The sequence below is a fragment of the Apteryx rowi genome, unplaced genomic scaffold (genome assembly GCF_003343035.1).
Source record: "Apteryx rowi isolate R43461 unplaced genomic scaffold, aptRow1 scaffold_802, whole genome shotgun sequence".
NCBI classification, from domain to species: domain Eukaryota; kingdom Metazoa; phylum Chordata; class Aves; order Apterygiformes; family Apterygidae; genus Apteryx; species Apteryx rowi.
The window spans coordinates 210,522-237,380 of record NW_020451097.1 but is presented as its reverse complement, the minus strand read 5'-3'; the positions used below and the strand labels follow the sequence as shown (position 1 = coordinate 237,380).

The 26,859-nt window shown below is 38.2% G+C and overlaps 1 protein-coding gene across 2 annotated transcripts in view; it reads right to left on the bottom strand.

Annotated features, from left to right (window-relative positions):
• Positions 1-26,859, bottom strand: part of RECK (reversion inducing cysteine rich protein with kazal motifs) — a 75,428-nt gene that overhangs the window by 34,127 nt on the left and 14,442 nt on the right. The window contains exons 5-9 of one of the 2 annotated variants that reach the window (XM_026089234.1): positions 19,405-19,490; positions 12,035-12,082; positions 2,479-2,512; positions 1,487-1,684; positions 782-1,049 (exon numbers count right to left, since the gene is read on the bottom strand). In XM_026089234.1, the coding sequence (XP_025945019.1) occupies positions 782-1,049; positions 1,487-1,684; positions 2,479-2,512; positions 12,035-12,082; positions 19,405-19,490 (634 nt within the window). Of the gene's footprint in view, positions 1-781; positions 1,050-1,486; positions 1,685-2,478; positions 2,513-3,068; positions 3,242-12,034; positions 12,083-19,404; positions 19,491-26,859 lie in introns of those variants that run through there. The other variant, XM_026089233.1, reaches the window with a different exon arrangement.

Genomic DNA, 26,859 nt, shown 5'->3' with positions numbered 1-26,859 from the left:
CCGACTGCCCTATGCTGCAATGTTCTGTGAAATAACATAATTCTAGGACCCTCCTACAAAACTTTTACTATAAGATCCTGCTGTATTCAAATTGTTTTGTTTAGTTAAACTTCAATGCAAAAAAAAGCAACAGCTCAAAATGAAATTTTGCATGCTTATTTTATCACATTACATGCCTTTAAAAGGCCATAATTATCACTTTTTAGAGTGGATAACCACTCTATATAAAAAGACCTCAATTACAGTTATTTGCAAGCACGCAACTATTTGACCAAAGTCAGATTTTTTTAACATGGGAATAGTTAGTTCCAATATTTAATTAATATATTGCCCAGGCAATGTTTCATGGACAATCTAAATCGTATTTTTTAAAGAATACTGCCGGGTTTTTAACATGCAGCAATCAGGCATTTGACACTTCGTACTGTTCACTTTCCCCTTAGTTCTCATTAGCATCTGGTTAAGGCCTCCTCAGCTTGTTGCAGTATTGGCTACTACCACCACAAATAAAGCACAGATTGCACTGGTCTAGTGTTTCTGCTAAAATAAGTTAGCACCGAAAATGGAAAAGTGTGATTCCTCTCACAAAACGGTACTTGTTGAGATGAGAACAAAGCACTGGGCAGAATGTGACACTCATCAGATTACCTAAACCTGTTTCTCTCTAACAATTCATAGAAGTCAATACTTGACTTACATAGCAGGATTTGGGCAAAGGGCTGGCACCAGACAACTTCTGAAGCATTTTCACAGTTGGAAATGAGGGAAGAGAGATACTGACCTACAGGTGGAAGAATTTGCTTTAGCACAGCAATGGAGCTTAGCCCCATCAAGGCCTGTTGAAGGTGGAGGGTGCACAGTGACTCCTGGGTGAACAGATCTTGAACTCTCAAGAAAACATTGCCAAAGTGGATCCTGAGGAAGAGGCATTGTTTTACAGCCTTCTATAAGTCCATCAACAATTTCAAGCTCTGTTTTCATTGACATTAGAATTCTTTTACAAGCAGTCTGACATGCATAATCCTCTGCTCTATCGCAGCAATATAAACCTGTTAAAAAAAAAAAAAWATATATATATATATATCAAAAAATGTTAATTATCCAGCATATAACAACAACCAAGACACATTAAATATTAGCCTTTAGAGAAAAGTGTTACAGGAACATTTTTTAAAATAAACTCAGGTAACGATGATTCTTTTCCTTCTTTTAAATGCAAACAGAATCAACTATGAAGAAAAGCAGGAACTGATACGTAGAATTTATAAACTCATTATTAAACCCCCCCCCCCAAAACAGCAATACACCTAAACTTATCATTGTATAAATGCATATGATTATATATTATATAAACATGTAGTAATATAATCTATATAGCAGATTTATACAATAATACTATTTATATAATAACATTTACATAATAAAATCCTCGAGCATTTTCAGTATTTTTTATAATTTTCATAAATGAAGTAATTTTTATACTTACTATCTGTAGGGTTTCTCATTGGATATGACTGTGTATAGTTGTTCACACAGTGTATTAGCTGAGGGCTAATAGATGCACAGTAGTTTTCAACTGCTTTAATTTGTGAAGGACCAGGAGAAGAGTCTGTCCGAAAAATTGCTTGACAATATTCCCGACAGTTTGTATGATGACCTGCATAACTGCAACAAACTGATCCCACTGGGGAAAAAAAGAACCCACAAAACAAAAACAGAAAAACCTATGGGTTCCTATATATAAAAACAAGCAAATCTGTACACCACAGAATGATGCTCAAGATATTACTGGAACAAGCCACCAAATTCTAGGCATCATCAAAACAATCTCTGGCTACAGAAACACCGTGCCTATCTGTAACTAGCCAAAGCATGTTTCTGTGTTCGGTTGGAGAAAAAAAAGAGATCCAAAACTCTGTCTTGAAATCAAAGTTCAAGTCACTAGCAAGTCTTCAGCTGTTTTGTTTTTATTTAAAGTAACCAGACTTGTATTCTAATTGAATTATTAGACGAAAATTAATAGGAGACAAATAAATATGGAAGCAGTATCCAAAAACTTGTTCAGAAAGGGTATCATTCTGATTCATCCATTTTTGTCATGTTATTAAATATACAGCTCTTGAGAAATAATTTTACTAGAATTAATTCTGGGAGACACTCATTTCTTTTCTACAGAGACATCAATCAATAGAACCTTCATACAGAACTAATGTGCTTCTAAGCAACTATTGAAATATGACAGAAAAGATAAAACAAATGGTGATATACAAGTTAAATACTTATATAAATTATACAGGCAGTCCAATCCTCCTATTGCTTGAGCAAGTATGTTTATGTGTGAGGTTAATTGTCGTATGGAACTAAACTCATGTGATTTGTAAACAAAGACCTACAGAATTTCTTCAATGTTAGAGAGGAAAGTTATAAAGAAGGATCTGAAAGAAAAACAAAAGGAGAAACTACTCATTATATACTTACTTTCATTTCTGTTAATACAACTAAAAAGAGCATTCTGAAAACAAAACAAAAATACAGTTACAAGTAAGAAAACTTCAAATGAATATTCAAGTGTCAGTCATTTCTTATTAGGAGCCAATTCAATTTTGTTACTGCTCTAATTCAGTCTAAACTGGAACAAATAAAAACACCGTATAAAAACAGCGAAAGTAGCAAACGAAAATTCTGCTTGTACTCCTAATGAAATACATAAATATTCAATCAACTAAATAGGAAGATTTTTCCAGACTACATCAGAAATGATACCCTGGAATACGATGTACCAAAATGTTTTATTGATTATTATTTTAAAGAATATATGTTGAAAAGAAAACTTTGCACATTAACACATGCAAATAGAAAATCTTAAGAAATTCAACAATATGGCTTACAAGTTAAAGCCAAGAACTGAGATGCATGGTGATTTTGTATGCTTTTCTCAAAGTTAAATGGAGCAAGCTGCCAATTTTCACTTCAAGGTTGGACTTTTAATCACTGTGTAGTTTGATCACAACATGCATCACACTAGAAACGCAGCCTTACTGATATTAATTATACTATAAAGTATAAACCTGTCACAATCATCTCATCGATGATTACTCTGAAATAATCAACATCGCTGGCCGAATTCTTCCCACGCAGAGAGAATGTCTGGCTTCCTTTCCTCTCACATTTGGGCTCACGTATTCAGCTCAATGAAAGTGTTCCAGCCAGCAGCATGTCTTCAAAAGAAGAAGTGCAATTCCTTGTGTGACAGCAAAGGAACAAGACACAGTCAGTGGAAATTTTTTTTTCCAGTGACCAAATCTTGTTCTTGTATTGTCGTGTAAGGAATTAACTTTTGATTTCAGATAAAATCTCCTTAGCGTTAGATGAATAAATAGTAAGCTTTTAGGATTTTTTTCATCTGCAAAAGTTGGTGCCTAAATTCTTGTCACAGAAGAAAGACTACCAAGATTGTTTTTATACACCTATACAATGACCTTATTTGCCACTTTAGGGACTTAAGTTCACAGAAAGGAAGTAATTTTTAAACATCTGGAATTTCATGTGTTGCTTCCTTCCATAACTCTCTTACTGAAAAACAAGAAATATTTACATTAGCTCTTCTGGACTCATGCTATAAACAGTGTAGTACTGGTTGAAAAGACTCCAAGAAAACATGCGTCGATTTAAAAACTTCTTTTGTTAAATTATTATAACAGAAATTAATATTAGATACCAGATATTTTAAATGAAAACTAAATCCTTTGCCAAGATCTGACCTCCACAGTTAAATACATTTTGAAATTACTAAGCAAAGTAAGCTCTGCTTAGCAAAAATGACAAAACTAGTACCAAGCCTGTGTTCTTTCAACAAGAAAGGATAAGAAAGGATTCAGCTCTTTACCATAGAAAGCACAAACTTCCTAGGTTAAAATGCATATAGTTCCACATCCCTTAAAAAAAAAAAAAAAAAGCTGATGTGAAGGAGAACCAACTTAAGGACACTGAAGTGAAGCAGACCAAGGAATTTTAGGTGAGCAGAGAAGTCAAGAACTAGCTAGTGTACATATATGTGCAAGTAAGAGCGTACACGCAAGCATGCACACACACATTTGCATCCAGAAAGGTGTCAGAGTGGGAAACCAAAGGGAATATGTATTTATGAAGGACATTAGATAAGTCTAGAATGTATTCTTTATTTCTAAAAGGAGAGTTTTATGAAGTCAATTAAATTATATCCAAATCAAACACTGCCTGAAGCATGCCATCAACTCCCTCAAATTGCAGCAGCCAAAAGGTACAATTGGGGGATATATAACATTTTAATCTACAAAAGAAGGAGGACACACATCCAATTCGTTTGCTTCAGAGCACTCTAAATTAATCTAAAGACAATTCACTGAAAAAAGGGTCTACATTCTGAATTCTTGCCCAAAACAGCTGCTTTCTTTCCCACATTAAAACACAGATCTCCTCTCAAAAAAGGAGGTACTGCATATAAGTTTTCTGAAACTCAGTGACAGCATGAAGTTCTAAGTCTGGATTCCAAAATATAGTTGCCAATTATCAGACTTTAAAATTATATAATTATGAAAAAGCAGAGGAATTTGAACTGCCTCCACACCTTGCTGGAACACTAAGCAAGATTATCAAAAATGATTAACAGAGACAAAACACACAACCATTTTCTTCATAAAAAGTTCTTCATAAAGTTCCTGATCTCCTCCATTTCACCTACCACTCTCATTAAATAAATTTGTATTCTACGTAGCATCTCAACAAGAAAACACAAACATGTAGAACAATCCACAAACATAGTATGGGATTAAAATCTTGTTTTAGTACAGCAAAAATATAAGATGTGCTGCAGCCTCTCAACAAAAGAATGAGGAAACCTCACTCAAAGGCAGRATTTTAAACAAGACAGACCCAACACTGAATCTTATACTGAGCAACATCACTTTCTTCTATACACAGTCAGAAAGGCATTTACGGGATAAACCATGGCAGATATGGCATTGAAATAAGGACCCTAAGAGGAGAAACACAAATCTAACCTAAAAATGTAAGTTAATTATCTATGAACATCAGCTACTTATAATTTTAGTGACAGGGAATTAAAACACAGGTCCATTGAGACATTTCATCCAAACCATACAAAAATTCAAAGGGCTGCCTAATGGAAAACAATGGCCCAACAACTCACAAAGTAACAGTTTAGATATTTTCTTTTTATTATTTTAATATCTCCTACCAAATTTTACATCTTTACTCCCAAGAAACAGCAACAACTCCTATGAGCTCTGTATTATTTTAAACCATGGATACCGCAGAATTTCCCCGAGACTATGAATGAATTTGCAGCAACATTTCTCATCCCAGCAGCAAGCTTTCACCTGATTCATTTCAGATTTTACCTTTTGTACTACCCACAAAGCAAATCCCATCATCCACTCATTTGTGTAACAGGGACAAGGAAAAAGAGAACTTAGGGAAAACAGAAGATGCAGACAGAATCACCATCCTACACTTGCAAAGTAAAGAACATATTTATATTGTTGCCTAAAGGCTCATGTGACTTTTACAACACAATGCTTCTTTCTCTATAGATGTCAGACAATGGTCACCAGATAACCACTGTTTCACTGTGGCCACCCAGTTTCTTTGGGACCCTTGGTGTATCAAAAATGGCAGAACTGTCAGATAGGAACTGCCAGATAGGAACTGCCATAACCAACATCTCTGTGATCAAAACTGACTGTCCTCAGAAGCCACTGAAATCGGACTCCTCCCCACCCAACCCGCGTCAAGCCTTGGAAAGTGGTGTACAAGCCAGTCAGGCGCAAACCAATACTGTTACTGTCACAATGCATTAATGAAAGTACAGTATAGGCTGCTGAAAAGGCTGAAGTCTGTCTGTCATGGTTATAACTAAGCATTAAACATACTGTCAGTCAATACAAACAACACTTAGAATCATGATGTGAAGTTGCTTTAAACTCAGCTAAAAATCGTCACAAGTACACACAAAAATAGCCCAAAATATTGGGAAAATTATGGTGTCTACTAGTGTTCATCCTCCGAAAAAAGGTTCAAGTTGGGGCAAGGTTTTCTTCTGGTAAAATTTTATACACCTTTTTAGTGAAACAAACAGGGTCCTCTAACCAGGTAAACAATCTTCCTCTTTCTGTACTTTGAAATTGCAGTTCCGTGGACTGCTGAATCACTGTAACAGCTCATATTCTACCAAGAGGAGGTAGTCTTGCTTTTCTTCTCCCCTTTGTTTTCAGCTCTTCTCTCCTGTTCCCAGTTCTTCTATATTATTGCGTGCGTCCATACACCAGCTCTGGCAACAGTCATCTTTCCATGACTTGACTTTTCTCAGTGAGCCTGCAGAAAACATTCCTTTTTTTCTCTTGTGCTAGGAATTTAAAACACCTCATAGAAGGACCTACCAGATACCAGAGCCAGAATAAGGTAAGCGGAAGTGTATTTGTATGGGTAGTGGTGGGAGAGGAAGTGTGTGGAAAAAAAGGCATCACAGGAGGGTGCAGGAACAAATTTTTCAGCAGCACTGAGGTGTTAAAGCAACTCACCATATCTCATGAAACTGTAGCCATCACAGAATACAGTGCTAGTTAAGGTGCTGACTTTGCTCTTTGTGTAGGTCTGGACAACCGCTCAGTTTCCCAGAAAGTACAGGCACACATATGAAAAGCATAGCTATGTAGACATGAGAGAATCTTAGAAAAAATAGTATGTAGTCCTTTATTTGTCAAATTAAGCTGATAACAGCTTTAGACAGTCATAGTGTGACATGTGTGATTAACCATGACTTCATTACAGAATACAGGGTTAATCCCCTTCTTTAATCAAGTAACAATTACATTTAAGATACTAGCAGCTTTTCTGCCCATTCAAGCTTCCTTCTGAATCTGCTACCTAATATTGCCAACATCTCTTGAAACGGTGCACTGTGAGAACAGAAAGACAGAGAAGAAACAAAGCAAAAGATAAAACAGACATACAGGTAAAGGGAAAAGGAATAGAAAAGGAAGTTCTGCTTAAAGGAAGAACAAAATCATCAAGATCTGGGAAAATGAGGATAAAAGCAATAGTATAACCACAAACACACACACAGATGCTCCATTTTCATTTTTTGAATGAAATATTAAGTGAACAGAGATGGCAATATTGAAATTTAAAGAACACAAACATAGAATGATTTGTTTTACTTGCACATTAATCTCCTCTTTCAGACTTCTCTCTTTTTACCAAATGGTTGAAACTGGTCATTAAAATTACTAAGACTATAAATGGAAGGAATGGAAAGAGGCAGGCAGACACAAGCAACACAGGTGTTCATGCCTTAAGAAAACAGTCTCAAAGATCTTTTGGTGTTATGGAAACTGAAAAGGCAATTAAAGTTTATCCAGCATAGAATGTTTTTCAGTTTTCCCCACTGGAAACTCCTGAAGCAGGATTTTAGCCAGCACCTAACTGGTTTCACTCTTTTTGGAGCTCATCAGCTGCAGGTAACGGCTCAAAAAACAAAATGCACACACACAAACACACAGAGCAAAGCATTTTGGTAAAGGAAGAAGTCTTTTGAATCATAAGACGTGTTTTTGTATTATAAGCACATTTTTTCTAAATTGCTGCCTTTTGTACCATTCCCTTGAATGAAAAACAACAGCAATGAAATTATTTTTTCACAGCAGAAAATAAGAGAATCTTGCTAAAAATCAAAGCTTCATTTTCCTCCCTGAAAAATCAAGGAATCTATATTACGTTAACTCTAGTGGAAAAATAAATTTAGTATTATTGTCTCAGGGAAATTAACCATGTTAAAACTATCTGACAACAGATCCTATACAATTAAGGCCATCTTAAATTAAAAGTATTAACTATGATTACAAACACTCTAGAAAACCAAATGCTTCACTGTGAAAATAGCAATGAAAGTCCTGTTAATCTGTCTTTGACTTCATTCAACCTTAGAATTTATCAACAGAAGTTAAAGCCACAAAACGTACTAAGGTTTTGTGGAGTCAATTGAAGATTTAGACGATGGTGCACATCCATTTAGAACTCAGAAAACATGCAAAAATTAACAGTTAAGGCCAAGATTTTCTTCAACTATGTAAAACAGTGAAGAAGTGAACACACTTTCAGAAATGGACAGTAAGGTAAAACAAAATCACTGGAACTTAATTTCAGTAAGATCAATGCGTTTTCTACCAACTTTCTTTGAACAGTAAAAAACAGAGAGAAAAAGCACCAAGATAATAAGACAAGATAACAATACTATTAACTAGAATGTGTAGTATATGGTCAGAGTCTGCCCCAATTCTTAAGTAGTACATTCCAAGGCCACACACAGGCATGTACTTTAAGAGTTCATTAAAACATTTTTGGAACCTTTTCCTACACTATGTTCTAAACAGCTCCTTCAGTTATAATTTATTGTCTCTGAGTAATCGGCACAATTAGATAAGAGCCAAAAACTGCTGACTGCATTTTTCAGAAGGGGTAATTAGTAGCCAGCATTCACTAAAACCTCAGCCTAAAGCTGCGTCATATGATCCTAGAACATAAAACAAGCCAATACTGTAGCACAGTGAATACTTTTCTGAATACTTATTGGAGCACTTGAAGCTGCAGGCACTGCATTTGAAGTTTCTGAATTTAAAAATTGTAGGAAAACAAAAAAGTCAGATTAAGTTAAACACTGTTAAAATCTGTGAGAACAAAAATATCTTTTAATAGYGTAGGGCCATCATAAGTGTTCGATATTGTGTCAAAAATAGTTTTAGTTTTTAGTTTTAGTGAAGAACACAGAGCATTTCCACTTGCATTTCATCCACATGGCAGCAGATGTTATACTGCTCAGCTGAAGAAAATCTCTTATAAGGCCCATTAACTTAAGAAGCTTGAACAATGGCTTATTTAGAACACATGAGAAGAAAAGAAGTAAGAACTGGAGTTCCACAAGTGCAGAGAGAGGAACTCCTAGTACGCAGTGTATAGACTTCGAGTTGCAATCTGTAATGGGAATTCTAGCACTGCCCTTGCCACACACAACAGAAAGAACAGTGATCTTAAAAATGATAATGAAGCCTTCAAAGCTTATTTCAAGCATTATAAACTGGTTTCAGTTACTCCCCCAAGCATGTATTCCATGTAATTTTTTCAAAATGAACCTCAACTTCACACAAAGCTTTTAAAACAGTAAAAATCAGAAAATCCTACACACAGTCTCCACATCTTTTTTTCTTCTTCCTTTGACTATTACCTACCTTCTTTTTAGAGGAAGATGAACAGGATAGTAGAAAGCTGGAAGAAGTAGTGAAAGATAAAAGAGATGAGATACACACAACCAGACAGAAAATGAAAAGAAGACAAAACAACTATCTGAGAAGCAGAGGAGGAAAAGAGCACCCCCCAAATAAAATCTTTCAAAAGGAGCTGATGAAGATACATTTCAGTAACATTTTTAAATATTCAGACATTGTGTTAAAATTTTAAAATTAATACAAATAGTGCTACTTGAAAAAATAATAGGGCATCACTTAAAAATCTTTGATGCACTGATCAAAAATGAGTAGCTCATTACTCCATCATCTACTTATAAGATGTCCAAATGACAAGAATTACAGGTTACATTTAAAGTAAAAATAATCCAGAAAAATATGATCAACAGAAAGAGAATCTTCAATTAATCTTGGGAAAAGCTGGCTCATCAGTGCTAAAGTGACTCTGATACCATACAATCTGCAACTCTGCTTAGCAACCTCAGGCCTTAAGCTATCTTCTGTGGGGTTTTTTTTGCCGCTCTGAACACTGTGGCCTATTCTCAAAGACTTACTGCATATTTCTTGCTCACTAACCTAGTGGGAAGCTAAAGGGGTAATTCATGAAGCTGCTTCCCTAATCTCAAAACTCTGCTGAAAAGTACTCAGCACAGTTCAGTCAACTATCATAAGCTACAAAAATTAGTAAACTATGAAAACATTTTAGAAAAAGGAATTACACTTTTATATTCTTAATTAAGCTAGTTTTTACTTATACATCATATACTCATACATATAATACCTCAGTAACAGACTTGAAATCTGATGAACAAGCCCTAAAATCGATATTGTAAACTAATTCCCAATTGGATCCGCATTTTTTAGCAAATGAAGTATGAAGTCTTAAACACAAAGGCAAACACATCCGGTATGAAATTGCACCTATGTGATTTACAGATAGTTTCTGATTGTCAACTATTTCAGTTTTAACTAGCCACTCCATCCCAGTTGTTCAGTTTCCTCCCCAACCAACCCAACTGATTTTGAAGTGTGGTACCAGTCACAGACATGGAAGCTACTTATAGACCACATAAAGAGCAGAACATATTCACCAGGGCACCAAGAAAAAAATGTTTAAATAAGAAGGAGGAAAAATGACTAGGGTGTGAAACAGTGCAGGTTCCTACCAGAAGTAGTTTCTGGAATCTCATGTCTTAGGCAAAACTTCCTTGAATTTTACACATGCAATGAGTCTCTTGAGAGCATAAAAATTACTTTTTTCCATGAGTACTAGTGAGCCTGGATATTTAGGCTAATCCTTTTTCATACAAAAATCTGTAACCACCGAAGATCTACCATGCCAGATATTTCATTTCTGTCCCTAATACAATATCCCTATCTACACTTCTAATACTCCTAAACAAAACAACAACAAAACACAAAATAAAACAAACCCCCAAACCCTTTCCTTCTTTTCCATCTGAAAGACTGATTTCTCCTTCTATCATTTAAGAATTTCTCCCTCTTCTCTTTAAAAGTGTTGCACATAGACAGAATTAAGGTTTTCTGTCCAATAATAGCAAGATCATTCTTGAATAAGAGTGAAGGACCCACTTTCCAAAATTCCAGACAAAAACTGGAAAAAGAAGAGCTGGGAAAAGTAAATAAGATGGCCATTTCGTAGGTATTCTTTAATCTCTTACCTTTCCTTTCCTGTTCTCCTTCAACATATATTGGTCAACCTCCTACAGCAATGCAGAAATCCAGAAAAAAAGAAGGAAACATACCAGCATAATAGAGGGAAAGATTACAGGTGGGGACAGTATAGCATATCACAGCATGAGAGGAGACAGAACTACTTAAAATGAAAGTTCATTTTCAAGAGAACAAACTACAGTAACTTCAATAATGAAGAGTTTAGGAAAATATTCCTTACATTATTTTGATAAAGGAACCAAAGGGAAAAAAAAGTTTGTTTAATGTTTCCTGGAAATAGGAAAGACATTACATTTCTGCCCATACCAAAGAACAGAAATCTGTTTGATGTCCTGTACTGTTGATTATGAACAGGATTTATGCAGGATGACCTAACTTAGGGCAGAAGGTAGGAGGAAAGGTGATGAAAGGGGGGAGAAGGGATCTGGATTTTAACTAAGAAACCTTTTGAAAGGAAAGAAAGTCCTATCAGAATAGCATTTCTTCAACGTGTTTGTGTTAAAAAGAATATGGATGAAGGCAGATTTCTGAAAATATTCTCATGATTAATTTTAAGAGCAGAACAGTAAAAATAATTGCTAGAATATATAGTTTCACTGAAGTCAATAAAATTATTAATTCTAAAGAATTTATATTAAATAGTCTATTTATAAGATTCTATGTTAATTTCTTTAGGTCAATTTAAAGCTGAATCTTCCGTTATAGAAGTTGAAATGTTTCTGACAGAACGAGTGCTCTAAATGAATGCCTACTTCAGGCAGACAAATTCCTATGAAACAAACTATTTTAGAATCCACATCACCATTTTAAAAGTTGCATCTTTTTCATTCAAATTAAGATGTATGCAAGTCTGTAAAAAAGGCAAGTCTAATAATTGCATGTTTATGAAACTGTAGAGAGAGATAGTTTACTTTTGAACAGAAATGAGTATATCCAGAAATACTACTTTAAGACGACTGATACTTCCCTCCCCTTCTATGAAATACATTTACAGAATTTATAAAACAGCTGATTTTTAATAAGATAGACACATACATACATACCTCATATTCTTTTCTGCAAACTTTTAAAACATCATTCTTTGAAGAAGCCTGAAAGACAGTTAAATTTCTTCATTTATAGTAGAAAATGAAAATAAAATCATGTTGCAAAATAAAAATTACTCTACCTTTATATTAACTGTGATAACCATGAATACATAATCCATTTAAATGTTTCAGAGAGGAACCTCATGAAGTTCAACAAAGGCAAGTGCAGGGTCCTGCACCTGGGGAGGAATAACCCCAGTCACCAGTACAGGTTGGGGGTTGACCTGCTGGAAAGCAGCTCTGCCGAGAAGGACCTGGGAGTGCTGGTGGACACCAAGTTAAGCATGAGGCAGCAATGTGCCCTTGTGGCCAAGAAGGCCAATGGTATCCTGGGGTGCATCAGGAAGAGTGTTGCCAGCAGGTGGAGGGAGGTGATTCTCCCCCTCTACTCAGCCCTGGTGAGGCCTGGAGTACTGCGTCCAGTTCTGGGCTCCCCAGTACAAGAGGGATGTGGCACTACTGCAGCAAGTCCAGCGAAGGGCCACAAAGATGATTAGGGGACTGGAGCATCTCTCTTATGAGCAAAGGCTGAGAGAGCTTGGCCTGTTTAGCCTGGAGAAGAGAAGGCTGAGAGGAGATCTTATTAACGTGTACAAGTATCTTAAGGGAGGGTGTCGAGAGGATGGGACCAGACTCTTTTCAGTGGTGCCGAGCGACAGGACGCGAGGCAATGGGCACAAACTGAAACACAGACACTTCCATCTGAACATGAGGAAAAACTTTTTCACTGTGAGGGTGACAGAGCACTGGACCAGGTTGCCCAGAGAGGTGGTGGAGTCTCCTTCTCTGGAGATATTCAAAACGCGCCTGGATGCAATCCTGTGCAATGTGCTCTAGGTGACCCTGCTTGAGCAGGGGGGTTGGACTAGATGATCTCCAGAGGTCCCTTCCAACCTCAGTGATTCTGTGATTCTTTTTAAGAACCAAACAATCCATGTAAAGCTTAAGAAAAAGCAGAAACCACAGCTTCGTCAATACTACATTTCATTAAAAAGCAAATAAACTCATATTTATGCACCAGGTTAGTTGAAATTAAAAGTACATACAAAGCAAATTTGTTTTCATCACAGGTTTACCAGATAGAGCAGAATACTGAAAAAAAAATTAGCAAATTGAAGAGCTTGAGCGTAACATTCCCTCATTCTAGCTTGCTCAAAACTATTGTTCTGTTCTCTTCTCCTTCTTGCACATACACTTACTTCTGCAGTTAAAGTAATTTGAAGACATTCTTCCTTCAAAGTAAAGATCTGCTCCTTATTTGTTCTGTAGGTGTAGCACCTGTCACTCCTTTTTCATATGAAAGATATTCAGAATTAACATTACTACTTACATCAGCTATCCACCCCCCCCGCCCCCGTAATTTAAAATACTGGAGTAAAGTCTGACCTTGGGCCTATCATATCATGTTCACAGAATCACAGAACAGTTCAGGTTGGAAGAGACTTTTAGAAACCATCTAGTCCAACCCCCCTAATCAAGCAAGGTCACCTAGAGCATGTTACCCTGGACCCTGTCCAGATGGTTTCTGAATATCTCCAGAGAAGGAGACTCCACAACCTCTCTGGGCAACCTGTTCCAGTGCTCTGTTACCCCCTCACAGTAGAGAAGTTTCTCCTCATGTTCAGAGAGAACTTCCTGTGTTTCAGTTTGTGCTCATTGCCTTTCATTCTGTCACTGGGCACCACTGAAAAAGAATATGGCCCAGTCCTCTTTACACCCTCCCTTCAGATATTTATATGCATTGATAAGATCCCCTCTGAGCTTTCTCTTCTCCAGGCTGAACAGTCACAGCTCTCTCAGCCTTTCCTCATATGAGAGAGGCTCCAGTCCCTTCATCATCTTAGAAGCCCTTTGCTGGACTGCTCCTGTAGCTCCATGTCTCTTTTGTACTGGAGAGCCCAGAACTGGACACAGTACTCCAGATGTGGCCTCACCAGGGCTGAGTAGAGGGGGAGGATCACCTCCCTCAGCCTGCTGGCAATGCTTTTCCTAATGCAACCCAGGATACTACTGGCCTTCTTTGCCCTGAGGGAACACTGCTAGCTCATGCTCAACTTGTTGCCCACCCAGATCCCTAGGCCAGCAGGTCAGCCCTCAGCCTGCATTGATGCATGAGGTTATTCCTCCCCAGGTGCAGGACTCCGCATTTCCCTTTGCTGAACTTCAGGAGGTTCCTCTCTGCCCATTTCTCCACCCTGTTGAGGTCCCTCTGAATGGCAGCACAGCCCTCTGGTGTATCAGCCACTCCTCCCAGGTTTGGATCATCAGCAAACTTGCTGAGGGTGCACTCTGTCCCTTCATCCAGGTCACTGAGGAATAAGTTGAACAATTCTGGACCCAGTACTGACCCCTGGGGGACACCACTAACAACAGGCCTCCAAACAGACTTTGCGCCACTAATCACAACCCTCTGAGCTCTGCCAATCAGCCAGTTCTCAATCCACCTCACTGTCCACTCATCTAGCCCACACTTCCTGAGCTTGTCTATGAGGATGTTATGGGAGTCAGTGTCAAAAGCCTTGCTGAAGTCAAGGTCGATCACATTCACTGCTCTCCCCTCATCTGCCCAGCCAGTCATTCCATCAGAGAAGGCTATCAGGTTGGTTAAGCATGATTTACCCTTGGTGAATCCATGCTGACTACTCCTGATCACCTTCTTGTCCTTCATGTGCTTGGAAGTAGTAGTAGTAGTAGTAGTGGCCTGTAGTTCCCTGGGTCCTCCTCCTTGCCCTTTTCGAAGACAGCAGGGACATTAGCTTTCTTGCAGTTCTCAGGAACCTCTCCTGATCACAATGAACTTCCAAAGATGATTGAGAGTAGCCTTGCAATGACATCAGCAGCTCTCTCACCACTCGTGGGATCATGGGATCGTGGGATCATGGACTTGTGGATGTCCAGTTTGCTTAAGTGATCCCTAACCCCAATCCACSTCCATCAAGGGAAAGTCTTCCTTTCTCCAGACTTTCTCCCTGGTCTCCAGGGTCTGGGATTCCTGACGGACAGTTTTACCAGTAAAGACTGAGGTGAAGAAGGCATTTAGTACCATGTCCTTTCTCACCAGGGCCCCTGCCCCATTCAGTAGTGGGCCCACATCTCACCTAGTCTTCCTTTTGTTACCAATGCATTTATAGAAGTCCTTCTTGTTGTCCTTCCTGTCCCTTGCCAGATTAAACTCCAAATGGGCCTTGGCCTTCCTAGCCCCATCATTGCATACTTGGACAAAATCCCTATATTCTTCCCAGGTTACCTGTCCCTGCTTCCACCGTCTGTATACTTCCTTCTTCTGTTTGAGTTTTGCCAGGAGCTCCTTGTTCATCTATGCAAGTCTCCTGCTCCCTTTGCTTGACTTCTTGCTCATTGAGATGCACTGTTCTTGAGCTTGGAGGAGCTGATCCTTGAGTATCAACCAGCTTTCTTGGACCCTTTTTCCTTCTAGGGATTCCCTATCCCATAAGGGTCTTCTAAGATCCCTGAAGAAGCCAAAGTCTGTTCCTCTGAAGTCCAGGGTTGTGATCCTGCTTTTTGCCCTGCTCCCTTCTCAGGATCCTGAACTCCACCATCTCATGGTTGCTGCAGTCAAGGTTGCCCCCAGCCTTCACATCTCCAACCAGCCCTTCCTTGTTTGTAAGTACAATGTTCAGCAGAGCACCTCTCCTTGTTGGCTTCTCTATCACCTGTCTCAGGAAGTTGTCATCAATGCTTTCCAGGAACCTCCTGGATTGCTTGTGCCTTGCTGTGTTGTCCCTCCAGCAGATATCAGGGTGGTTAAAGTCCCCCATGAGGGCCAGGGCCTGCGAATACGAGGCTACTTCCAGTTGTCTGTAGAAGGCCTCATCTACTTCTTCCAAAGAAGTTCTTCAAAGTGCCAGCAAAAAAGCCCCTCAAGTTTCAAGAGCCAAAATTAAAACCCAAATATTTCCACATTATCCCTGATGTTTGGCAAATACCAGTATTTTATTTTAAATGAAAGTCATGTAAAATATATCAACCAGAATCAGCTAAAGTACAAAATATATCCAGGATAGTGAGACAGCATAGTTCAGAATCAAACAATACAGTATTCGATTCTGAAAATAAAGAGAAATGATATAGTAATAAGTAAAGATTAAACAAATATTATTTCATAGGACACTGCTGCAAATAAATAGTTTTTACTAGCTCTAGAGAACACTTAAACTTTAAGATAAGTTTGAAAGCTTAGCTGAAGAAATGCATTTGGGAACAGATACATATATATACTTTCTGAACTGCATTTATACTTCTGTTTGTTGTTTTCCTTTTTCTAACTACGCCATGAACCTTCACATGGCATGGCCAACCTTTTCTCTCAAACTGTTCCACAATACCCAGTTTGTGTACTCACTCCTCGTCTCTTTTCTGCAGTACCCAGTGTGTGTACTCACTGCTCAATTCTTGTTGAATACTTTATACCATAAGCTCTCAGGAGAAGGTGGCATCATCTTTTTTTGCATGACAACAATTTGCAATATGTTGCTGGTTCGAGACTAACATTACACATGCAAGATACTATATTGGATTTTAGACCTGTCACTGCTCCAGAAATGAATTATAAGGATGACAACAAATGATTATACACTCTGAACTTTGAAAATGTTTCTATGGTCTTGGGCATACTGCAAAACGGTTCTCAGACGTTTAGTAAAAAGACCATTGCTAAATGCATGTATTATGCTTACAGTTGTCACCGGTGCACTCCTCAGATAAAAATTCTGATATGATAACACCAAAGGCTGAGAAACCATACTTTTTCCATCTGATGAAGGAAAACCTCTCTGAAGAGGCGCAAAAATCTATTTGGAGCTAACTGGAATGTTACATCACTAGACATTACACTGCACACAAAAACCAGTCACACAGCCTGCCTCTCCGAAGCTATATGCTTGTCTTCTACTCAGCATTACTTTAAAACAACAACTTTTATGCAGAGATTGTGAAAAAAGTTTCAAGAAATTAAGTATATTCAAAGCAAAGCAAGCTTCAGAATCTCTATAGATTCAGTTAATAAATTACTATGAAGTAACAAAATATAGCACACGAGCAACAATCATATGCCTACTGTTTGCAAAGCAAAACTAAGTGGATTATTTCCATTTACTAAGTGCAGCAGTGTTAGGACATGCCTGCAGCCAGCTCTCACACAGGAACTTCTGTGGTGTCAAAAATGGCTGCTGTACTTTCAAGCTGTAAACACAGTAAGACTTAACTGTATCCTCATTACTGAGCAATTGAATTTGGTATTAGAATATAGAAAGAAGGCACAATACCTCTGTCAGACACAGTCTAGAAGCATCTCTTCTGCTGGTATCACAACTGGTAGCATTTAGGAGGTTCTAATGTTACTTAATGTATTTTACACTAGTCAAGAACAAGTCAGGTCCCAAGACCTTGGTGATACCCTGAAGAAGTTCAGATGATTCTTACACAGCAAAAGGGAGGAAAAACAAAAAGATCTCTATTTGCCTTTTGGCTCTCTTATGGAACAGGAGTTATGTTAATTACACTAATCATTTTCCCCATTTTTGTTCCTTTTGGGGCTTCCAATCCTGGTTTTCCCAGCCTGTAAACTCTTTTCACTGTATTCAGGACGTCTCAAACCCTCCCTTGTGGAGCTAGTATTTCCTAGCCCTGTCTTCTGTGGCTCAGGAATTCTCTCTCACTTATTCTGTTCAGCMTCTTGCTGTTGGCTTGTCCTGTTTCCTCAGAAGTCCACTTAACCCATGTCCTCTTTGGACATGGCAACACCTGATAAGCAGCACCCAATCACCTTTGTCTTCTCCCATGCTATCCAGGTGAGAGGCAAAGAACGCGCAGGCCCGCTCCCTAAGCTCGTTGCGGCTGGCTGGGCAAGAACAGCTTTGTTCCAAAGTTGCTTAGACCAATATAACAAGGCAGGGGTGTGTCTTTCCCCAACCATTATTAGTTCTGAGAAAAAAAAGCCTCATTTGTCAGCATCTACTTCTTCCTTAGGTTTTCATCTGCTCCCAAACCTCCAGAATCTTAGAGAAAATAAAATATAGTTTATTTCATCTTTAGTCTTCTTTGAAAGAGTAGTAAACCCAGCACTTTGTCTGAATTTTATTCTTATTCAGGCAACTGAGCTAAAAGCCAAAAGGAGCTGATGCTTCATTCCTTAAAACAACTTGGCAACAACAATGTTTACCAAGGAACTGTTAATTTGTCACTCCAGTCACCACCACTGGCTAATCTACCTCCCTGCCTTCATCTACCACTAAAAGAAATACCATACACTGGGGAGAAAAAGACCCCAAGATATGCAGGGTATCATGTGGTAGCAGTAAAGTATGCTTAAGCAGAAAAACAAGAAAAGTTGACTTAACTTGGAATTCAACTTCCTTGATTAAAACACAATCCTGACAGCAAATTATTATAACGTTGTTTTTTTGTGTGGGAGGTGGGGGGTTTTTTTGTTTGGTTTTTTTTTTGGGTCCTGCTGGATTTCAGTGATCATGTCCAAGACAAAATATTTTGGYAGGCACTAAGCATTAGTTTGCTATTGACTCAAAGGAGAAAGTCAAGTAAATTACCCAATTCCTTCCTTTAACTTAAGGAGTGACAGAACATTGAAATTTTAAAGTATCAAGCCACAGTATCAGAAAAAACTTTGTTTTGTGATTTAAAGAGTTCGTACTTCATTTGACGATACTGAATGAAAAACAAATGATTGCTTCCCTCTACTGATCACAAAACATGTCTCTGAAAACAGCTCAACTCCAATATGGTAAGATATCTTGAGTATGTTAGAAGATAAGTGACTGACCCCACTATTCAGCTGACTTATCTCATAGACTAGAAATCCCCTTTTGGGGATTGCCTGCGTACCTTTTCATGCATGCATACACAACACACCATTTGTAGAAACACCAAGTTTTCTCCTTGAAAATGCTAACCATGAGGTCTTAAAATTTGCTCTTCTAGGTCATCAAGTCCTAGCAAGCAGCCTAGTCCTACAACACAGTTAAAAATATACATCCATAGAAAAGGGTAAATTTTTATATTAGATTTTTATCTCAGCAGACTTGAAATTTTGCTTTTTTATTGAAAATTGACTTTAAAATGTTAATTCTTTGTTTTGGTTTGGGATTTTGGTTGCTGGCATTTATTGTCAGTTATACTTTCTGGCAAGTTTCTTGACAAGTTTTGCAATTTAAAAAAGTGTTTATGTAATAATTTAAATTTGCTGTAAAAAATGTCTTAACCCTCAAGTTCACAAACAGTAATATGTGAATGAATTCAATACTCCATCATTTAACATAAAGCACATGAAAAAAGTTAGAAAGCCATACCTGTTTACATGCTTGCCGGCATTCCACAGCAATAGCTAGCTCACAGCAACCTAAACCAACCCAACCATCAGACTTCTTCAAAACTCCTTTAAAAATAAAATGACAGTACGTAAGAGAAATTGTGCCATCATTTTCTTTTCCCCACCTCATGAGTCAGTTACTTTTCAAATATGATAATCTCTGTTCTCTTTCAAGAAACCTATTTATAGATTACATTGGTTTGGAATGACTTCTATACACTGAACTGGAATTTCGATGATTTCATCTGGCTGATCTAAGGTATAAGTCAATACAAGCCAACAGTAAAAAAAACAACAACAACAACAACAACCATTACAACATTATCTCGTACAGACACATTTTCTTGTAGATTTCAATAGCATCATTTTTTAATCAAGTTCCTCAACACAGAATATGATGTTTCTTAATTTTTTCAAGCTTCCTCTGTAGTTTCTTTCACTGATTAAGACATTTTGATATTCAGAATTATCTTCAATAAGTCTCCTGTCTTCCTTTCTCTCTTTTTTCCACTTATTTCACTGTTCCCATTATCCCCATTTCTTACTAAAGTCCCAAAGGAAAGAGAATTCTTGCAACAATTTGTTTCATCTTTTCTCCACCCCCTCCAAAGCAGTCTATATTCACAAATATTTTCAAGACATCAGAAACCAAACCAAAAATAATGCATTCCTGTACCCATTTCACATGTAACCTTTAAGACAGAAATAATTAGAGGGAAGGTCTGATCTACGGAGCAGCCTAGCATCTTTAAGCCCATTTTAAAACTTGCCACACTTTTTTCCTTAGGGAAAAAAATATTTAGCTCAAATGAACCACTCAGTTTTGTTATGAAGTCTTTTAATAAAACAATTTTTTAGATATACGCAAATTATATCCTTCATCTAGGAAAAAAAAAGTAGGTAGTAGAAGGCAAAAATAATCAACTTCTTAATAAAAAAAAAAATACKCAAAAGTACAGTAGAAATACCTATTCTGAAAAGTCAAATGGGATGCCTAGCTTTAAAAAGAGGAAGTTGAAGAGCTGGGTGTTACAGACCAGCGAGCTTAAATTCAGTGCTAAGAAAATACTGGAAAAAATAATCAGAAATTACTTGCAAGGAATGGAAAAAAATAGCTAGTATGGATTTATTAAGAACAAAATTGCCTTTATGATACACTGTGTTGGCTTTGCAAGCACAGATGGCGTAGAAATGCCTTTGTCCATAGCCTTTCCAGTACCAGTCTCTCATGACGTTCTAACAAGCAAATTAAGAAAACATAGTAATAGTAAATTTACAAGGAGATAATTTAGCTAAAACATTTTCTTTAACACAACCTTCAGCAAACTAAAACATTAATTAAAATTTCAGAAAGCAAATTAAGACCTTAATGCTCGACACAAGCAATGTGGCAGGATTGTGTAGCAGGGTAGGGGTGAGGCAGAGAGGCAAAGGTGCAGAACAGCTTTTGGATGCAGCCTACATTTGGCCAGTTTTAAGTGGCTCTGTCTCATCTGAAGGGTCCAGACATTTTGAAAGCCCTGTAGGCCAGTGATTCAATGATCTCTTTGAAGAGTCTTGGCTCACCTTTCCAATTTGCACAAGTTAGTTAAGAGAATCTTAAGGCTACAAAAAACTGCAAATCCACCTTACATTCCACTTCCATAACTGGGGTAAGGAATTTGTTTTTCAGAGACTGAGCATCTCTCCGAAAGTGTTCAAGAGATGGCTGTCATGCATAAATCAACAGTTTGTTGTCAATGCTCAAAAATTCCAATTTTGATGCATTTTTTTTAAACTAATTCCAGAAATAAACAGATGTCTACATGGAAGTCACACAGATATGTGAAAATACACACCTGCAGTTAATTACAGAATCAACTACTCAATACACTTTATTTTAGGCCTAAAAATTATGTAACAGTTGTTTCTGCACAACTTTCATATGTGGAACTATACACAGACTCCTTTCAGTCGAAACAGTAATATTCAGCAGGATGGTGATCTTTTAAGGTTCTTTTAAAATACAGGCAAGCTAATAAATATTAAAGAAAGATTATGTGCCAACATGAGAACAAACTTCTTTTGCAATAACCAGCTATATCCATGAGAAACACGACAGATCTAGTTGTACAGTTTTAGGGGCAACATAAACACACAACACTGTCTATTAAGCATCCATGTTCTGTGCAAGATGGAGTCTGTGTTTTCCAGATGAACTTTTACTAGGACTCAACTCTGATAAAAGAATGAAGTACACTTGCACTAAAATTCAGTGTAAAACCCAAAGCTACAAATACATTCCACATTAAGAATGCTGATAAGCTCCAGCCATGCTTAATATTTTCTTGGCAAGTGGCCCTCTCCCAAAGATATTTCAGAGCAGCAGACAAACTTGTGGAGAAAAGTCTGATGTCACATCTACATAAAACATTGAACTGCAATTTTAGTACAGCGACTTATAAATTAATTTTGTGATCAAGGTAATTAAAATGAATGCAATAATAAACAAAGATACAGCTTTTGTGCACAATGGTCTGCAGCCTGTAGCTTTGATTATTTATCAAATATAAAGATAAAGATAAGTAGAACACAAATCGCTGTATCATAAAAGATTAGCTATTTGCATTACATCAGCTCTTCTCCCCCAAACCCTCCCAGAAAAGTTCCACAAGTCACAACACATGGGTGAGATGGCTTACAATACACAGATATTTTTCTTACTTACTCTATTATAAACATTTAATTGCAATTTCCACAAGGATATTATGAGATCAGAAACAGGGATGGAAAGCTGCACAAACATGAAAAATTAGAATGTCATTTCCAGTACATTTATTTTGTGATGAAAGAAACAGTCTACATTATGAAAATATTTGAGAATTGCTGGATCACACTGACCCCCAGGAAGCTGGGAAAGAAAACAAAAAGATGAAGAAGAGAGAAAACTGAAAAACAACTATGATTATCACTTTATCTTCAAAAGTTGCATGTGTCAAGAAGGGTATAAGAATGCACAAGTCAGTGTTTTGTTACGTTTCTTTGATGAAGTCTTCTACAGTCTGCTCGCAGAAAATGAAAAAGCTTTAAAAAAAAGAACATAGTTACCATCTAGAACTATAGGTTGCTGCRTTTAGGGTTTTTTTTTTTATGTTTTTAGCTGGTGCCCCTCGATCATATCACATGTGCATGGTCAGATAGAAACTTTTTCATTTCCCAGACAATTCCCCCCAAATAATTCATGTTGTGTAGGCTTGCTAGATTTAATAAATAAACATTGACAAATATTAGATTTTTAAAAAGAACTTCTCCATTAAAACATTCAGTAGTATTTGCTTTCAGAAAATACAGAAGAATGTTTTTCTTTCAGAGAATATTTACATTCCTGAATATCTAGTCTTAAGCATTTTAATGCTTACAACACTGTATTGGCAAGGACAATAAAACATGAATTACAGAGTTATTTTGTGAGGATGACCCCTTAAAAAAAAGTTATTAGAAGACCATCGTGAAAGGTTTAGGGAAGTGAAAAAAATGTGTGTGGGGGAAAAGCTCAGTGCTAGCTGCAAGAACATTAAAATTTGAAGGTGTAATAACTACAGCAACGAAGTGACTGGCAAATCAGTTTCAAAACTTTAACATGTAATAGTCACATCAAGTTACTGTGAGGAAGGAAGGGGAGAAAATACAGACCACAATGAAAATACTCTAAGGATGTATGTATGCATCAAGCAGCAAATCACAGGGCAGAGTTACAAGTGACTTAGCATATATAATTATGCAATTTAGCACATTTAATCCCATATGCAAAACAGGTTTCTATATGCCTTCTTAAATAAGCAGGCAGGCATGTCATACTGTTCAGAATGACAATAACTGTAAAATTCATCTGTCTATTCAGTAAATCTCTGGAGACTGTCTAGTCTAACCCCCTTGCTCAAGCAGGGTCAGCTAGAGTGGACTGCCCAAGATCAAATTCACTCAGGTTTTGAGTATCTCCAAGGATGGAGATTCCACAGCCTCTCTGGACAACCTGTTCCAGTGTTCAGTCACTGTCACAGTACAAAAAAAGATTTTTCTCAAGTTTAGATGGAATTTTCTGTATTTTAATTTGTGCCTATTTCCTCTTTCTCTTTCATTGGATACTACTGAGAAGACTCTGGCTCTGTCTTCTTTACACCCTCCCACCAGATATTTATACACATTAATAACCCCCTCCCCCCAAGCTTTCTCTTCTCAAGGCTAAACAATCCCAGTGCTCTCAGCCTGTCTTCACATGACACGCTCCAGTCCTTTAATCAGCTTTAAGGGATGTCTTAAAGCTTTGCTAGACACGCACTGGTATGTCTATGATCTTCTTGTACTGGAGAGCCCAGAACTGGATGCAGCTCTCCAGAYGTGGTCTTACCAGTGCTGAGTCCATGGAAAGACCACTTCCTTTGACCTGCTGGCAATGCTCTTCCTAGTAGAGGCCATGATGCTGTCGGCCTTCTTTGCCCTGGGAGCTCACTGCTGGCTCATGGTCAACTTGCCCACCAAGATCCTCAGGTCTTTCTGCAAAGCTGCTTTCCAGCTGATAGGCCCCCAACATGTTCTGTGTGCATGAGGTCCTCCCCACGTACATGACTTTGTGCTTCCCTGTATTGAACTTCATGAGGTTCTTCTCTGCCCATTTCTCCAGCCTGTCAAGGTCACTCTGAATGGCAGYGCAACTATCTGGTGTATCCACCGCTCCTCTGTTTCGTATCATCTGTAGACTTGCTGAGGGTGCGCTCTATCCCATCATCTAGGTCATTAATGAAGATGTAAACAGTATTGGACCCAATACTGGATACACCACTAGTGACTGGCCTCCAGCTGGACTTTGTGCCACCGATCACAACCCTCTGAGCCCAGCAGTTCAGGCAGTTTTCAGTCCACCTCATTGTCCACTAATCTAGCCCATATCTCATCAGCTTGCCTATGAGGATATTATGGGCGACAGTGTCAAAAGCCTTGATAAAGTTGAGATAAACAACATCCACTGCTCTCCCCTCATCCACCAAGCTAGTCATCTCATCATAGAAGGCTCTCAGGCTGTCAAGCACAATTTTCCCTTCATAAATCCATGCTGACTACTCCTGATCATCTTCTTGTCCTTCTTGTGTCTGGGAATGGTATCCAAGATTAGTTGCTCCATCACCTTCCCAGGATCGAGGTGAGACTGACCAGCCTGCAGTTCCCCGGATCCTCCTTCTTGCCCTTCCTGAAGACAGGAGTAACATTTGCTTTCTTCCAGTCCTCAAGAACCTCTCCTGATCACCACAACCTTCCAAAGATTATTGAGAATGACCTCACCATGGTCAGCTCCCTCTGCAGTTATGGGTGCATCCCATCAGGTCCCATGGACTTGCGTATGTTTGGTTATATGTTCCCTAACCTGATCCTTCTCCACTGAGGATAAGTCTTCCTTGCTCCAGATTTGTTCTCTGGTCTCAGGGGCCTGGGATTCCTGAAAGCTGGTCTTACCCATAAAGACTGAAGCAAAGAAGGCCTTTGCCTTTTTCATGTCTTTTGTCACTGGGTCCCCTGCCCATTCAGCAGCAGGCCCACATTTTCCCTAGGTTTCCATTTGCTGCTGATATACTTGCAGAAGTAGGGCAATTTTCTTATTGCCCTTCATGGCCCTTGCCAGATTCAACTCCAGATGAGCTTTGGCTTTCCTATCTCATACCTGCATGCTCGGACAGTGTCTCTTTACATTCCTCTTGAGTCATCTATCCCTGCTGCCACATTTTGTATGCCTTTTTTTTTTTTTTTTTTTTTTTTTTTTTTTTTTTTAATGTTTGACTTTAATCAGGAGTTCCTTGTTTATCCACGCAGGCCTTGGTGCCACCTTTGCTCGACTTCCTGCTCATTTGAATGAACCATTCTTGAACTTGGAAAGATGATCCTTGAAAATCAACTAGCTCTCCTGGATCGCTCTTCTCTCCATGGCCATATCCCATGGGATTCTTCCATGCAAATCCCTGAACCGACTGAAGTCTGCTCTCCTCTAGTCTAGGGTGGTAATCCTGTTTTTCGCCTTGTTCCCTCCTCTCAGGATCCTGAATTCCATCATCTCATGCTTATTGCAGCCAAGGTTGCCCCGACCTTCACATCTCCTGCCAATTCTTCCTTGTTTGCAAGTATGAGGTCCAGCAGAGTGCCTCCCCTTGTTGGCTCCTCCATCACCTGTGTTATGAAGTCATCATCAGTGCACTCCAGAAACCTGGACTGCTTGAGCCCTGCTGTGTTATCCCTCCAGCAGATATTGGGGTGATTAAAATCCCCCAGGAAGACCAGGACTTGCACACATGATGCTTCTTCTAATTGTCTGAAGGTGGTCTCATCTAGTTCTTCCTGATCAGGCAGTCTGTACCAAACACTCACAAGATCATGTTTGTCTGCCTGGTAATCCTAGCTAATATGCTCTCAGCTAGATCATTCTCCATATCAGTGAAGAGCTCCATTCCAGCATTCCAGCTGCTCTCTCACCTAAAGGGCGATTCTCCCTCCTCGCCTTCCCAGCCTGTCCTTCCTATAGAGCCTGTGTCCATCCACTGCAGAACTCCAAATGTGGGAACCTTCCCACCAAGTCTCTGTGACCCCAGCAAGATTATAGCCCTCTAACTGCACACTGACTTCTAGTTCCTCCCGTACATTAATTTATGCAGCATGGGGAACAAACAGGCACTTTAGAGAGACACCTAACCATACTGATTTCCCAGAAAGGGAATGAGACCTTTCCCTATAATACTGTTCTGTAGGAACTAAACCATTAACTTAAAAAATCTTGCAGCCCATGGAATCACTGGAGAATACTTAAGAGAATTTTAAAAGCAGCTCACATCGAAGAAGAAATGTAACATAACTATGTAATGTAATTTCACATGCAAGAAGAATGAGAAGCTTCATGGGGTACATGAGAAGCTTCATGGGCTTCATGCAGGTACAAGACTCAGGATACTACAGGAAAATTTCACTTTTATCACAAGACTAAATTATGATTTCCATCATCATTGAAGAAGTGATATTTTTCCATAAACCAGATGATAATGAAATCACACCATAAAGACACTGAAGAGACCTCACACCAGTTCAGAAAGTAAAGTAAGACAATTTGGGAGTGGTTCATTAACACGGATTTCCAATGCTTTTTTGCTTGCTAACAAACCTAAATTTTGAAAGAAAATATGTATTTCTCTCTTGCAATAAAACCATCAACACTCATTTGTGAGTAGCAGTTGAGTTTCAAGAAAGATTAGGTATTACTTCCAATTAAAAAATTGTCAAGTTTTAGATGACAGAGAAAAGCGTTGCAACTTCAAAAGATATTATAGGTTTTAGTAAAACTAGCAAAATCAGGACTACCAAATCCCTTTGCATGCACTGGATTCTACAGTTTGCCTCTGAAATGGAAAAAAAAAAAAAAGTC